The sequence below is a fragment of the Orycteropus afer genome, unplaced genomic scaffold (assembly GCF_000298275.1).
Source record: "Orycteropus afer afer isolate SDZICR_OR568_19922 unplaced genomic scaffold, OryAfe1.0 scaffold00153, whole genome shotgun sequence".
Lineage (NCBI taxonomy): Eukaryota > Metazoa > Chordata > Mammalia > Tubulidentata > Orycteropodidae > Orycteropus > Orycteropus afer.
In genome coordinates, this window is record NW_006921740.1 from 5529165 (window position 1) to 5544712 (window position 15548).

Consider the following 15548-nt stretch of genomic DNA (forward strand, 5'->3'; position numbering starts at 1 on the left):
CACTCCTCAGAAGGAAGGTTGGGCAATCTACTTCCATAGTGATACTGCCTCGGAAACCCAAGGAGGGGTCGTTATGAGTCAGGTCTGACTCTATGGCACATAACAACAACAACAACACATTAAACTCAGTGTCATTCAGTATATTCTGACTTAGAGCGGCCTCATTGGGTTTCCAAGGCTGTAAATCTTTATGGAAGTAGATCGCCCCATTTTCCTTCCCCGCAGTGGCTGGTGGGTTTGAACTGCTTACCTTTTACTTAGCAGCCAAATGCCTTATCCACTATACCACCAGACCTACACGTGTGATAAGAATTCTTAATAAGTGAAAATAAATAAGAATTCCTTTATCTACCAAAACTTCAGAACACATGATTCCCAAACAGACAATATTAGAAACTGTCCCTGGAAAACTAGGAAAAGACAAGCCTGCCCATGATCCATGCTTCCATTCAACATCATCAGTTCAAGAAAAAGGAATATGGTTCAGTTAGAAAGAAAAAACAGTAGCTATTTACAAATGATATGATTGTCATCAAAGAAGATCTACAAAAAAAGTTTTCAAATTATGAAGAAATAATAAGAGCATTTAGCAAGGTGATTATATATAAGAGCAATATATTAAAAAGTTACATTTCTATAAGCAGAAAATATAATTAAAAAAAAATACTATTTACAATAACAATGAAGACTACAAGATACCAAGAAATAAATCTAACTAAAAATATACCTGATCTATATGGAGAAAAATTTTAAAGGTCATTGAAATAAAACCTAAACCAACGGAATGATAATAAAATTTTCATAAATGAGAAGACATCACATTAAAAAAATTAAGTTCTTCCCAAATTTATATTTAAATACAATACAATTCCAACCAAAATTTCAACAGGATTTTTCCAAGAACTTGACAATCTAAGGTTAAACATTTATGTGAAAAAAACAAAAGTTCAGAAACAGTCAACCTGCTCTTGAAGAAAATAAAAAGGGTACACAAGAGCTATTAGGAGCTCTGGTGGCATAGTGCCTAAGGCACTTGACTGCTAATGAAAAGGCTGATGGTTCAAACCTACCAGCCATTCCTCGGAAGGAAGGTTGGGCAATCTACTTCCATAGTGATCCCACTTTGGAAACCCAAGGAGGGGTCACTATGAGTCGGGTCCAACTTGACGGCACATAACAGCAATAACAGAGCTATTACCCAGGCCCCACCCCCACCAGCAAGGAAACCAGGGTGAAAGAGAAGCCAGAGGCATGACAGAGCAGAGCAGAAGCCAGGCATCCAGGTAAGGGGAGGGAGGGACCCAGGCTCCACCCCCACCAGCCAAGAAAAGGTGGGAAAGAGAAGCCAGGAAGATGACAGAGCAGAGCAGCAGGCAGGCATCCAGGTAAGGGGAGGGAGGGACCTAGGTCCCACCCCTACTGACCAGGAAAGTGGGGGAAAGAGAATCCAAGGGGATGACAGAGAAGAGCAGCGCCAGGAATTCAGGTAAGCGGAGGGCGGAGAGCTAAGGGAGGCAAACTAGTCTGTCAGTTTGTCATACTATTGTGGCTTGTGTGTTGCTGTGAGGCTTGAGGCTGTGCCAACGGTGTTTCAAGTGCCAGCAGGGTTGCACATGGTGCACAGGTTTCAATGCAGCTTACAGACTGAGACAGACTAGGAAGAAGGAAGAGGCCATGTACTTCTCAAAGAATTGGTCAGGGAAAACCTTATGAATAGCAGAGAAACACTGTCTGATACATTACTGCACAACTTTATGAATAGCCTGGAAACATTATCCGATACAGTGCAAGAGGATGACCCCCTTAGGTCAGAAGGCTTTCAAATTATGACTAGGAAAGAGCTGCATCATCATCAGAGTAGGACCAACCTGACTGATATGGATAGAATAACAGCTGCAAACATCCATTAATAATAGGATCATGGAATGTACGAAGTATGAATGTAGGAAAATTGGAAGTTGTCAAAAATGGGATGGAACACATAAAGATTAATATCCTAGGCATTAGTGAGCTGAAATGGACTGTTTTTGGTCATTATGAATCAGACAACCATATGATCAACTATGCTAGGGATGATGATTTAAAGAGGAATGACATGGTATTCATCATCACAAAGGATATTTCAAATTCTGTCCTGAAATACCATGGTGTCAGTGATAGGATCATATCCATATGCCCACAAGAAAGACCAGTTAATACGACTCATTAAAATTTATGCACCAACCACCAAAGCCAAAGATGAGGAAATTGAAGAGTTTTATTAGCTTCTGCAATCTGAAATTGAATGAACATGCAATCAAGATGTGTCATTTATCACTGGTAACTGGAATGCAAAAGTTGGAAACAAAGAAGAATCACCAGTAGTTGGAAAATTTGGCCTTGGTGACAGAAATAACATTGGAGATCGCATGATAGAATTTTGCAAGACCAACAAATTATTCATTGCAAATACATTTTTTTTTCAACAACACAAATGGTGGCTATACACATGGACTTCACCAGATGGAATACACAGGAATCAGATTGACTATATCTGTGGCAAAAGGCTATGGAAAAGCTCAATATCTCCAGCCAAAACAAGGCCAGGAGCTGATTGTAGAACAGACCATCAATTGCTCATATGCAAGTTCAACCTGAAGTTGAAGACAATTAAAACAAGTCTATGAGAGCCAAAATATGATCTTGAATATATCCCTCTTGAATTTAGAGACCATCTAAAGAATAGATTTGATGCACTGAACACCAGTGACTGAAAACCAGAAGAATTGTGGGATGACATCAAGAACATCATCTATGAAGAAAGCAAGAGGTCATTAAAAAGACAAGAAAAGGAGAAAAGACCAAAATGGATGTCAGAAGAGACTCAGAAACTCACCCTTGAATGAAGAGTAGCTAAAGCTTATGGAAGAAATGCAAAATAAAAGAGCTGAACAGAAGATTTCAAAGAGCAGCTTGAGCAGACAAAGCCAGTGACTATAATGAAATGTGCAAAGACCTGGAATTAGAAAACCAAAAGGGAAGAACACACTCAGCATTTCTCAAGCAGAAAGAACTGAGGAAAAACTTTAAGCCTCAAATTGCAATATTGAAAAATTCTATGGGCAAAATATTGAATGATGCAGGAAGCATCAAAAGAAGATGGAAGGAATACAAGGAGTCACTGTACCAAAAAGAACTGGTCAATGTTCATCCATTTCAGGAGACGGCATATGATCAGGAACCAATGGTATTGAAGGAAGAAGTCGAAGCTGCACTGAAGGAATTGGTGAAGAACAAGGGTCCAGGAATTGACAGACTACCCGTTGAGATGTTTCAACAAACGTATGTCCCACAGGAGGCACTCACTAAGTTATGCCAAGAGATTTGGAAGACAGTTACCTGGCCAACTGACTGGAAGAGATCCGTATTTGTACTCATTCCAAAGAAAGGTGATCCCACAGAATGTGGAAATTATCAAATAATATCAATATTGCCCGCAAGTAAGATCTTACTGAAGTTAATTCAAAAATGGTTGCAGTAGTATATTGACAGAGAACTTCCAGAAGTGCAGGCTGTGAAACAAGAAGAGGATGTGAAACAAGGGATATCATTGCTGATGTCAGATAGATCTTAGCTGAAAGCAAAGAATATCAGAAAGATGTTTACTTGTGTTTTATTGGCTATGCAAAAGTATTTGATTGTGTAGATCATAACAAATTGTGGATAACATTGAGAAGAATGGGAATTCCAGAACACTTAATTGTACTCATGAGGAACCTGTGCATAGACCAGAAGGCTGTTGTTTGAACAGACCAAGGCGACACTGCATGGTTTAAAATCAAAAAGAGAATGTGTCAGGGTTGTATTCTTTCACCATACTTATTCAATCTGTATGCTCACCAAATCATCCGAGATGCTGGACTGTATGAAGAAGAATATGGTATTAGAATTGGAGGAAGGCTCATAAACAACTTGTAATATGCTGATGACACAACCTTGTTTGCTGAAAGTGAGGATGACTTGAAGCACTTACTGATGAAGATTGAAGACTACTGCAGTCTGCAGTATGGATTATATCTCAATATAAAGAAAACAAAAATCCTCACAACTTGACCTATAAGCAGCATAACGATAAATGGAGAAAAGATCGAAGTTGTCAAAGAGTACTGTGCTTGGTTCTACAACTGATGCCAATGGAAGCACCAGTTACGACATCAGACGACATATAGCACTGGGCAAGTTGGCCGCAAGGGACCTCTTTCAAGTGTTGAGGGGCAAAGACGTCTCCTTGAAGACTAAGGTGTGCCTGACACAAACCATGATATTTTCAATTGCCTCATATGCATATGAAAGCTGAACAATGAATAAAGAAGACTGAAGAATAATTTACATTTTTGGGTTGGGCTGGTGAAGAATGCTGAAAGTACCATGGACTGCTAAAAGAACTAACAAATCTCTCCTGGAAGAAGTACAACCAGAATGCCCCTTGGAAGCTAGAATGGCCAGACTTCATCTCACCTACTTTGGTCATGTTGTCAGAAGGGACCACTCCATGGAGAAGTGCGTCATGCTTGGTAAGGTGGAGGGTTGACGAAAGAGGGGAAGGCCTTCAACAAGATGGATTGACACAGTGGCTGCAGCGATGGAATCAAGCATAGCAGGGATTGTGGGGCTGTTACGGGACCAGGCAGTGCTTTGTTCTGCTGCTGAGCATAGGGTCTTTATGAGTTGGAGATGACTGGACAGCAGCTAACAACAACAGTGACAGAGCTATTAGATATCAGATCTTCTTGGAAGATCTTCTTACACCAACAAAGAGTCCTCTGATGAAGAAATAAGTGAAACAATACCATTTACTATAGCTACTAAAAAGATAAAATATCTAGGAATAAGCCTCACCAGAGACACAAAAGACCTATACAAAGAAAACAATAAAACACTGCTACAAGAGACAACAAGGGCACTATATAAATGGAAGAACCTACCTTGTTCATGGATAGGTAGACTAAATATTGTGAAAATATCAATACCAACTAAAGCAATCTATACATTTAAAGCAATCCCGATCCAGATTTCAACAAAATTTTTTAAGGACATGGAAAAACTAATTACTAATTTCATATGGAAAGGAAAGAGACCTCAGACAAGCAGAGAACTTCTCAAGAAGAAAAACAAAGTGGAAGGTCTCACACTCCCAGATCTTCAGAACTACTATATAGCCACAGTAGTCAAAACAGCATGGCATTGGTACAATGATAGACAGATAGACCAATGGAACAGAATCGAAAGTCCAGATATAGACCCATCCATCTATGGACAACTAATCTTTGTCAAAGGTCCAAAACTCATTAAACATTTAACAAATGGTGCTGGCAAAACTGGATATCCACCTGTAAAAAAATGAAATAAGACCCATACCTCACCCCATACACAAAAACAAACTCAAGCTGGATCAAAGACTTAAATGTAAAACCCAAAACTATAAAATTCATCAAAGATAGAATAGGGGCAAATCTGAGCCCTAATTTATGGTATAAGTAGACTGTCAAGCATAACCCAGAATGTGCAGTAGATAGAAGAGAAGCTAGATGAATGGGACTTTTTAAAAATTAAATTCTTATGCACATTGAAAGACTTTGTCAAAAGGGTAAAAAGAGAACCTACAGATTGGGAGACAATATTTGTCTATGACATATCTGATAAAGGACTTATCTCCAAAATCTACAGAAAACTTCAACACCTCAACACCAAAAAGACAAATAATCCAATTCACAAATGGACAAAAGACTTGAACAGACACTTCACCAAAGAAGATACACAGGCAGCCAACAAACACATGAGAAATTGCTTGTGATCATTAATCATTAGAGAGATGAAAATCAAAACAACAATGAGATATCATCTCACCCCAGCAATAATAGCAAAGTTCAACAGGTCAGAACATAACAAATACTGGCAAAGTTGTGGAGAGATTGGAACTCTTGTGCACTGCTGGTGGGATTGTAAAATGGTATAACCATTGTGTCAAATAGTATGGCATTTCCTTAAAAAACTGAAAATAGAAGTACCATTTGACCCAGCAATTCCATTACTAGGAATATGTCTTAAAGAGGTGAGAGACAGAGCATGGACAGACATATGTACACCTATGTTCATCACAGCGCAATTCACTATAGCAAAGAGATGGGAACAACCTAAATGCCCATCAACGGATGAGTGGATAACGAAACTATGGTACATGCACACAATGGAATAGTATGCTATATTAAAGAACAATGAGGGATACACGAATCATCTCACAGCATGGATGAACCTGGAGGACATTATGCTGAGTGAAATAAGTCAATCTCAGAAAGACAAGTACTGTATGAGCCCATTACCGTAAAAAGACAAAGAAAGATTTGGTTGGGAAAGGGAACTCAGTTAGTAGGTTACCAGGATGGAGAGGGAAGGAAAGGGATTAATTTTGGGCTAGTTGGGCCCTACACACTGACGTGGGTAGGGGGAGGGATATACGAGAAGGATCTGTGACCACTATGATAACATTAGGAAATGGGAGGACACCGAATTGTGCACACAAGAGATAGACGACAGATGCTAATAACAACCAATGTGTCCATAGTACTGCATTGCCATTAATACCAAACACCAGGCTACAGATAAACACATTTTTTTAAAAAAATCAGATCTTCTTAAAAAGCTATGAAATTAAGATTGTTGCAAATGGCACAGGAATAAACAAAGTGACTGAAATCAACAAAGTCCACTGAGAAAAAGGAGAAACTTCAATAAATAGTAGAGGGAGACATAAGAGGTGAAATTGGCTTTCTACTTCCCACAATATACAAATGTACAGATCAAGTTCAGGTGGATTGAAAACAAATATAAAAAGGTTTGTGAAGGAAATGGATAATGTATTTATGACTTCAGGATAGAGAAAAATAAGATACAAAAAGCAATAACATAAAAAATAATGGATAAATTCAACTATCTTAAGATTGAGAACTTCATCAAAAGATGCCACAAAATAAGAGGAGATATATGTATGCAGCACATATAATCAGTAAATTATTAGTATCCAGAATAAGAATTTCCACAAATAAATAAGAGACAACATAAAAAATAAAGCAAAAGATACGAGTGGATTAGTATCCAGAATAAGAATTTCCACAACTAAATAAGAGACAACATAAAAAATAAAGCAAAAGATATGAGTGGATATTTTATATAAAGGGAAACAAATTAGAAATGCAACATGTGTTTCAACCGACCACCCTGATTTATTTTACTAGCCTTGTTCCATTTTCTGAAGCCATATCTGATCAACATGTGGTGGCTGAAATGGCTACTATGTGTGACAGGATCAGGAGACGTCCCTTGTATTTAATATCTTACTTATGCTGATCCTTTGTTTTTATACAGAGAATGAAGCACTGTGAAGCATAAATAGTCTCACCAACTTCTCCCCAGTAAGATCCCTCTGGTTCTACTAAGAACTTGGTACACTCTGCTATAGCAGTGTTCAGAAATTATCTGGATGTGTGTTTCCTGCCTCCTCAGTGGATGCTCTTGCAATTTCTTTTTTCAATAGTAGTATTTGATTGTGTTTTCAGTGAAGGTTTACACAGCAGTTTAGGTTCCCATTCAACAATTTCTATGTAAGTTGTTCAGTGACATTGGTTATGTTCTTCACAATGCATAAACATTCTCATAATTTTCCATTCTTGTTCTGTTTGCAATTTCTTTTCATTGTACTTTCTTCCTCCACTGTTCTCTAGTTGGCGGCAGTGAACCTTTCCGTTCTTACTGGGAAATGTACCTGCCCAAGGGATTGCTGCTGATCTTTGTGGTAGATTCAGCAGACCACAGTCGATTACCTGAAGCCAAAAAACACCTTCATCAAGTGATTGGAACAAACCCTATCCTTCCTCTCATTGTATTTGCAAACAAACAGGTAAAAATTGGTGCATATATAGATTTTATAGAACAATTTTATTATTAAGACAAAATAGAAATGTATGCTTTCAATAACTAGCCATTCAGCAACTTATTATATACTGTATGTTGTTGTTGTTGTTATGTGCCATAAAGTTGGACCCGATTCATAGAGACCCCTCCTTGGGTTTCTGAGGCAGTATCACTACGAAGTAGATTGCCCCATCTTTCTTCCGAGGAGTGGCTGGTGGGTTTGAACCACCAGCCTATATACTGTATATTCAAGTCAATTTGTATTTACTAGTGGATGTGGAACATCGCAGTACAGCTTATCATAAACCATTATAAATATTTTACACCATAGTACTATTTCTCCATAATATTTTTTTCGTAAAAAAGTTATGAGCTCCCTAGTGAAACTATCCTTCAAGAATGAGGGTGGAATTAAAACATCTCCAGACAAATTGAAGTTGACAGAGTTCATATCCACCAAACCAGCCCATCAAAAATACTAATGGGAATTCTGTAGATAGAAGGGATATGATACTAGAAAGTAAATCAAAGCTACGCATAAAAAGAAAGATCCCTGATAAAGGGAAATGCATGGACAGGTATAAAGGCTGGTAATAAAGTATTCATGCTTAAAAATTCTAAATGTTTCTTCCTTCATATTTTTAATAACAATTACATAAACCAAAAAACTCACTGCGGTCGAGTCATATCCAACTCATAGCAACAATTCCTTGGGTTTCCGAGACAGTATCACTAAGGAAGTAGATCTCCCAGTCTTCCTTCCGAGGAGTGGCTGGTGGGTTTGAATTGCCAACCTTCTAGTTAGCAGTCAAATGCCTTAGGCACTACGCCACCAGAGCTCCCAACAAATATATAAAAGGCAAGGATAAATTTATGTTACAGGGCACATGAAATATAAAGATGTAATTAATGATAACAACAAAAGGGAGGAGAGAGGAATGGTGTAGATAAAGAATTTTTTGTATGTTACAATGTTAAATTGGTACCAACTTACCCTAGAATGTTATAAATATAAGCTCTTAAGTGTAATATTCATGGTAACCACTAAGAAAATATATTAAAAACATTAAAAAAAAGGAAAGGAGAAGGGAACCTAAAAGACACAGTACAATAAACCAATGAAATACAAAAGCAAGCCATACTAAAGAACAATGACAAAGAAGACCTGCAACACACACACAAAATAGCAGAATGACAGAAGTCACTTATCAGTACTTGTTGTTGTTGTTGTTGTTATTTGCCGTCAAGTCATACCAAACCAAAAAAAACAGATTCACTGCCGTCAAGACAGATCCAACTCAGAGTGGCCCCTCCTTGTGTTTCCAAGGCGGTCACTACAGAAGTAGATTGCCCAACCTTTCTTCCGAAGAGCGGCTGGTGGGTTTGAACCGCCAGTACTTACAGTGACTGTAAATTGACTAAATGCTCCAATCAAAAGGCAAAGAGTGAGAGAATAAATAAAAAAACATGATCCAACTATATGCTGTTTCCAAGAGACATACCTTGAACCCTAGGACCCAAATTGATTTAATGTGAAAGGATGGGGAAAAAAACACACTCCACTGAAATAATAACAAAAAAAAAAAAAAAAGAAGAAGAAGAAGAAGGAGAAGAAACTGGTATGGCAGTCTTAATATCAGACAAATTAGACTTTAAGACCTATCTTAAAACTTATCAAGACTTGCTTTGTAACCTGAAAGGTGGTCTGTCCTGGAGAATGATTAATGTGTACTAGACTAGAATGTATATTTTACATGCTGTTTTTGGGTGGCATGATCTATATATGTTTGTTAAGTCTAGTAGGTTTATAGTGTCATTCAGGTCATCTATTTCCTTATTGATCTTCTTTCTCAATGTTCTGTCCAAAGTGATGTATTGAAGCAGTACTAAAGGTTAAGAAAATATAAAGATTGACATTATATAGTGATAAAGGGATCAATTAATCAAGAAGATTTAACAATCAATATATATGCACCCAACATTGAGGCACCTAAATATATAAAGCAAACACTGATACAATTGAAGGGAAAAATAGATTGTTGTTGTTGTTATGGGCCGTGGAGTCAGACCTGACTCATAGCGACTCCTCCTTAGGTTTCCCAGGTGGTATCACTATGGAAGTAGATTGCCCAACATTCCTTCCAGGGAGTGGCTGATGGGTTTGAACCGCCAGTCTTCTGATTAGCATTTAAGTGCCTTAGGCACTATGCTACCAGAGCTCCCGGAAAAATAGATAGTACTCATAAAAATGGTGTGGGGGCATCATTGTATGACCATGTCTGACCCCCTCTGACTTCATAACTGGGGAGGAAGATCAAGATCAACAGCCCAAGCTGATTCCTATGAAACAGAACTCAGACTTGCCTCCACCCTCCGACCTTTTTTTTTTTTTTTTTTTTAAACCAGTTCTGATACCAACTATCCCTCCCACAGCACTTCTGATCTCTGCTGGGTTCAGTAATGTTACAGTGGCCACACAGACAATACCCACTGTTCTGGGATTTATTAGGGAAGTAACAAGTTCTAATTCAGGACCAGAAACAATTCAGGACAGTTTTTCTATCAGGACAGTCTCTTGTCAGCAATGCCTGTAGGCACACCTCCCTTCAGGCCCTTGGCCTCTGTCCTGCTCAGGCAAGTATTAGAAAGCTCTTTTAGCTCTGCCAGTAAGCATGCAGAGGCACCCCACTCTGCCAGTAAATGATGGTTCAACTCTAGCTCCATGGATTGGCAAACCTAGGTCCACCAAGTACCTGGGGGCACCCCACTCCAGCAGCAAGCCCCCTGCCTGGAGGCATTCAGCTTTCTTGCTCTGTCTGTCCAGAAGCCCACCACACGGTCACCTGCTGGTTTCCTGCCGGTCTTCTGGTTCTGTTGATACTGTTTCTCTGCCCCTGCCTCTTGCCATCTCTTGCCATCTCAGCAAGGTTTTGCAGCTCTCTATCTGTCTCCTGGGAGGAAGTTCTTAACACAGTAATCCTGAGTGCAAAGGATACACTCTGCTCCCATCTCCTCTTCTTGGTGGTAATGAAGTCCCCCCATTCCACCTCTGGGATGGCTCATTTTAAGCTTTGTGGGATGGCAAAACTGACCAATCTCCATGTTAGGATTCTATACACCTTATTTCCATGGTCCCACCCCCACAAGGGTGCCATGCATCTTATTTACATTATTAGGAAGCTATCCAGTGCCCTTGGTGGGTCATAAGTACCTCACATTTACATGATCCTACCCAGCCATTTGGTAGGAGTTACAAAAACTATGGCCAGAAGGGCCATGTTAAGTAGTTCCCTGCACTGTAGTACTGCAATAATAGTCAGAGACTTCCATGCATCACTTTGGACAGAACATCAAGAAGGAAGATCAATAAGGAAAGAGATGACCTGAATGACACTATAAACCAACTAGACTTAACAGACATATATAGATCATGCCATCCAAAAACACCATGTAAAATATGCATTCTAGTTTAGTACACATGAATCATTCTCCAGGACAGACCACCTTTTAGGTCACAAAGCAAGTCCGATAAATTTAAATAGACTGAAATCACACAAAGTATTTTCTCTGACTACAATGGAGTGAAGCTAGAAATCAATAACAGAAAAAAAAAAAAAACCACAAATATATGGAAATCACACAACACACCATTAAACTATGAATGGGTGAAGGGAGAAATCACAAGTTTCTTAGAGTCAAATGAAAACAAAAGTACAACAAACTTGTGGGTTGTAGCAAAGGCAGTACTTAGAAGGAAACTTACAGCAATAAATGCCTACATGAAAAAAGAAGAAAGGATTCAATTCAATAACCTAAGTTGACAACTCCAAGAACTAGAAAGAAAATAGCAAATTAAGCCTAAACCTCAAAACCAAAATCAAACTTACTGCCATAGAGTTGATTCTGATTCATAGCAACCCGCATTGGGTTTTCAAAGCTGTAAATCTTTATGGAAGCAGATTGCCTCATGTTTCTTCTACACAGTGGGTGGGTTCAAACTGCCTGACTTTTTGGTTAGCAGCCAAATGTCTTAACCACTATACATCACGATATTTTCAGTTGCCTCATATACATGTGAAAGCTGGACAATGAATAAGGAAGATCAAAGAAGAGTCGATGCCTTTGAATTGTGTTGGTGAAGAATACTGAAAATACTGTGGACTGGCAGAAAAATGAACAAATCTGTCCTAGAAGAATTGCAGTCAAAATGCTCCTTAGAAGCGAGAATGACTGGCTAGACTGTCTCACCTACTTTGGTTACGTGGTCAGAAGGCACCAGTCCCTGTAGAAAGTTACAAAGCTTGGTAACGTAGAGCGTCAGTGAAGAAGGGGAAGACCCTCAATGAAATGGGTTGAGACAGTGCCTGCAGCGATGGGCCCAAGCATAGCAAGGATTGTGAGGATGGTGCAGGACCAGGCATTATTTCGCTCTGTTGTACATGGGGCTGTTATGAGTTAGAGCCGATTTGATGGCAAAACATCAACAATTTGAACTTAATTATGAAATGTTGGATATTCTAGTTTAAGATTCATTCACGTCTGTTGATGGTCCTTGGCCAAAATACTTAGTCTATGCTTTCAGCTAACTCATTGATGCAAGTTATTATATAATGGTTAAAAAAAGTTCTCTTTCTTTACTCTGTCACTAATGACCTCTGTTAAGACACAGTTATATCGGTGTGAAATAAACCTGGTGTTTGTACTTGTTATGCTTTATCATTACAAGAAGTTCCTCCTCTCATCTAATGTCCTCCCTCTTCCATTCTCTTCTTCCCTAATACTATGACATTATTAACCTGTGACACCATCCACATGTTAACACATCTATTAACAAAATTACAAAAATTATGACAGGTTCTAGGATTAAGTGAATGCAGGTCTCAAATGAGCAATATATTGAGACTACCAACATCTGTCGAGGTAATTGACTCCAGCCAGATACCAGGTTCCAGCCACCTCAGGCTCCTAGTGATGGAACATGATAGGTTGACATTGGTACAGGGAAAAAAAATGACATAATACCAGGTTATTTCCAGTTTAGGGAGAACACTGTAAAACAACAAAAAGCCAATTATAAATGAATTTTAGAAGTGAAAATGCCAAAAGTTTGCATAGAACTGAAAAACTACAGCTGGATATTTGTATATTATATTTATAAATGGAATTACTAGAGGTCATATCCATAAATAATCCTTGACATATGAGAGGCAAAGAAGTAGGTTTGAAATTGCCATTTCGACTTCAAGGTTTGGATTCTGGCATGCAGCATAAGCATATAGGCTTCCTTTCTCCAATTTTAATCCCTATCCTCTCTGCCTCACGGTGACCCCACTGTGTTAGAGTAGAATTGCTCCATGGGATTTCCAAGGCTGTGATCTTTCGGAAGCAGATCACCAGGCCTGTCTTCCCAGGTGCCTCTGGATGGGTTCACACAGCCAGTCTTTCAGCTAGTAGGCAAGTGGTTAGGTCGGAATTGGTTTGAAGCCAACTAATACCTTTCGGCCTCTCCCTACAGGTTTCCCTCCCCTAAACCTCTCTCAACTCTCTGTCTCATCCTCTTTCTCTTCACCTGTCTCTCCCCTTCTCTGCCTCCCTCTTCCATTACCCCATTATTTAAACCCACTGTGTCCCTGCTCCCATCTCTGTCTCCCTCCACCCCTCAAAATTTGATCATATATATATATATATATATTATTGTGATTTGCATGAAAGTTTACACAGCAAATTCATTTTCCATACAGCAGTTCATATACATTTTGTTTTATGACATTGACTGCAATTCCCCCTAATATAACAGCTCTCTTCCCACTTCCTCCTCATAGTTACCTCTTCCCTGTGTCCTCCCTCCCATGCATTCCTGCCCTCCAGCTGTCTCTCTGTGCAAACATTGCCCTTCTGTTCTCCCATGATCTATCACTCCAAGGAGTGTGTCTACCTGATGTGAATGTGCCCCCATATGCCTGTCTGTTGTTTGGCTGGAAGCCACAGGAGTGAGTTCAGTTCCAGACCTGAAGGATAACTAGGGACCACAGTTTCAGGGATCTCACCAGCCTCTATCAGACCAGCAAAACTGCTTTATTTTTTATTTTTATGATTTTGCGTTTTGTTCCACATTGTTCTCCCACTCTATCCAGGATCTCCTACATAGATCGCCCTCCAAGTGGTTGACAGTGGTAGCCGGGCACCATGTAGTTTTTCTGGTCTTATGGTCATATAGGCTGAGGATTGCTTGATCTATCAGTCGCTTTGACTAATTGTTTCCATGAGTCTTTGGTTTTCTTCATTGTTCTTTGCTCTGGGTGAAGAGATATCAATTGTTGCTTCTATATGGCCGCTTGCAAGCTTTTAAGATCCCAGTCGCTACTCACCAAAGTAGGATGTAGAACAATACTTTTGTGTAGTGTGTTATGCCCATTGAGCTTGATGTCCCCTGTGACCATGCTTCTGAGCCCACAGGTTCAACTACTCACACCTTCGGGGTAGCTGGCTGTGGCCAAGAAACCACTACAACCTTGTCCCTTGTCAGCTCTACCATACACCTGGACATTCTTACAGCACATACAAATACACTTGTATCTGCCAACCTATACATGGTCATGGGCACACTCCCCCCTGCCTAGACATACCTGATGGTTCAGCCAGTCCACTCATTTATCCACCCATATATCCATGCTTGCCATCACTGACAATGCAGTACTGTACATGCAAAAGGGTTCATCTTTGGTGTCTGTACCTCCTCTGTACCTCTCTATGTCTTCCTCTTCCTCAATGATACCGTGTTGATCACTCAATTTTGGTAATTGCCCTTCCCCTCACCCAAATCAATACTTGTCTCTACCTATCTAGCAGTGTTCCCTCTCATCCCTATTAACCAACAAAGTTTCCTTCCATATATAAACCTTTCCCTGACATTTTACAATAATGAACTAATACAATATTTGTCCTTCTATGATTGACTTATTTCACTCAGTGTAATGTCCTCCAAGTTCATTCATGTTATGCAGTGTTTTGCAGATTCTACATCATTCTTTAGTGTTGCATAATATTCCATTGTGTGTATGTACCATAATTTGGTTATCCATCCTAATGTAGGTGGGCACTTAGGTTGTTTCCCTTTCTTTGGTATTGTGAATAGTGCTGTGATGAACATGGGTGTTCATGTATCTGTTCTTGTCCCAGCTCTCATTTCTTTAGGATGTTGTTGTTGTTATGTGCCATCAAGTCGGACCCGACTCATAGCGACCCCTCTTTGGGTTTCCGAGGCAGTATCACTACGGAAGTAGAGTGCCCCATCTTCCTTCCAAGGAGTGGCTGCTGGGGTTTCAACCACCAGCCTTCTGGTTAGCAGTCAAGTGTTTAGGCACTACGCTGCCAGAGCTCCCTTTCTTTAGGATATCTACCTAGTAATGGGATTGCTGGATCAAATAGTATTTCTATTTCCAACTTTTTAAGAAATCACCATACTGCTTTCCAGAGTGTTTGTATCATTTTGCAGTCCCACCAGCAGTGTATGAGAGTCCCAATCTCTCCACATTGTTGCCAGCATTTGTTATTTTCTGTCTTGTTGAACTTTGCTATTAGTGCTGGGGAGAGATGGTATC

General features: G+C 39.5%; 1 protein-coding gene across 1 annotated transcript in view; it reads left to right on the plus strand.

Moving 5' to 3' along the window:
* ARL9 (ADP ribosylation factor like GTPase 9) overlaps positions 1 to 15548 on the plus strand; it is a 29550-nt gene that overhangs the window by 13084 nt on the left and 918 nt on the right. Inside the window, exon 3 of the mRNA XM_007946222.2 lies at positions 7758 to 7933. Within this exon, the coding sequence (XP_007944413.2) occupies positions 7758 to 7933 (176 nt within the window). The remainder of the gene's footprint in view (positions 1 to 7757; positions 7934 to 15548) is intronic.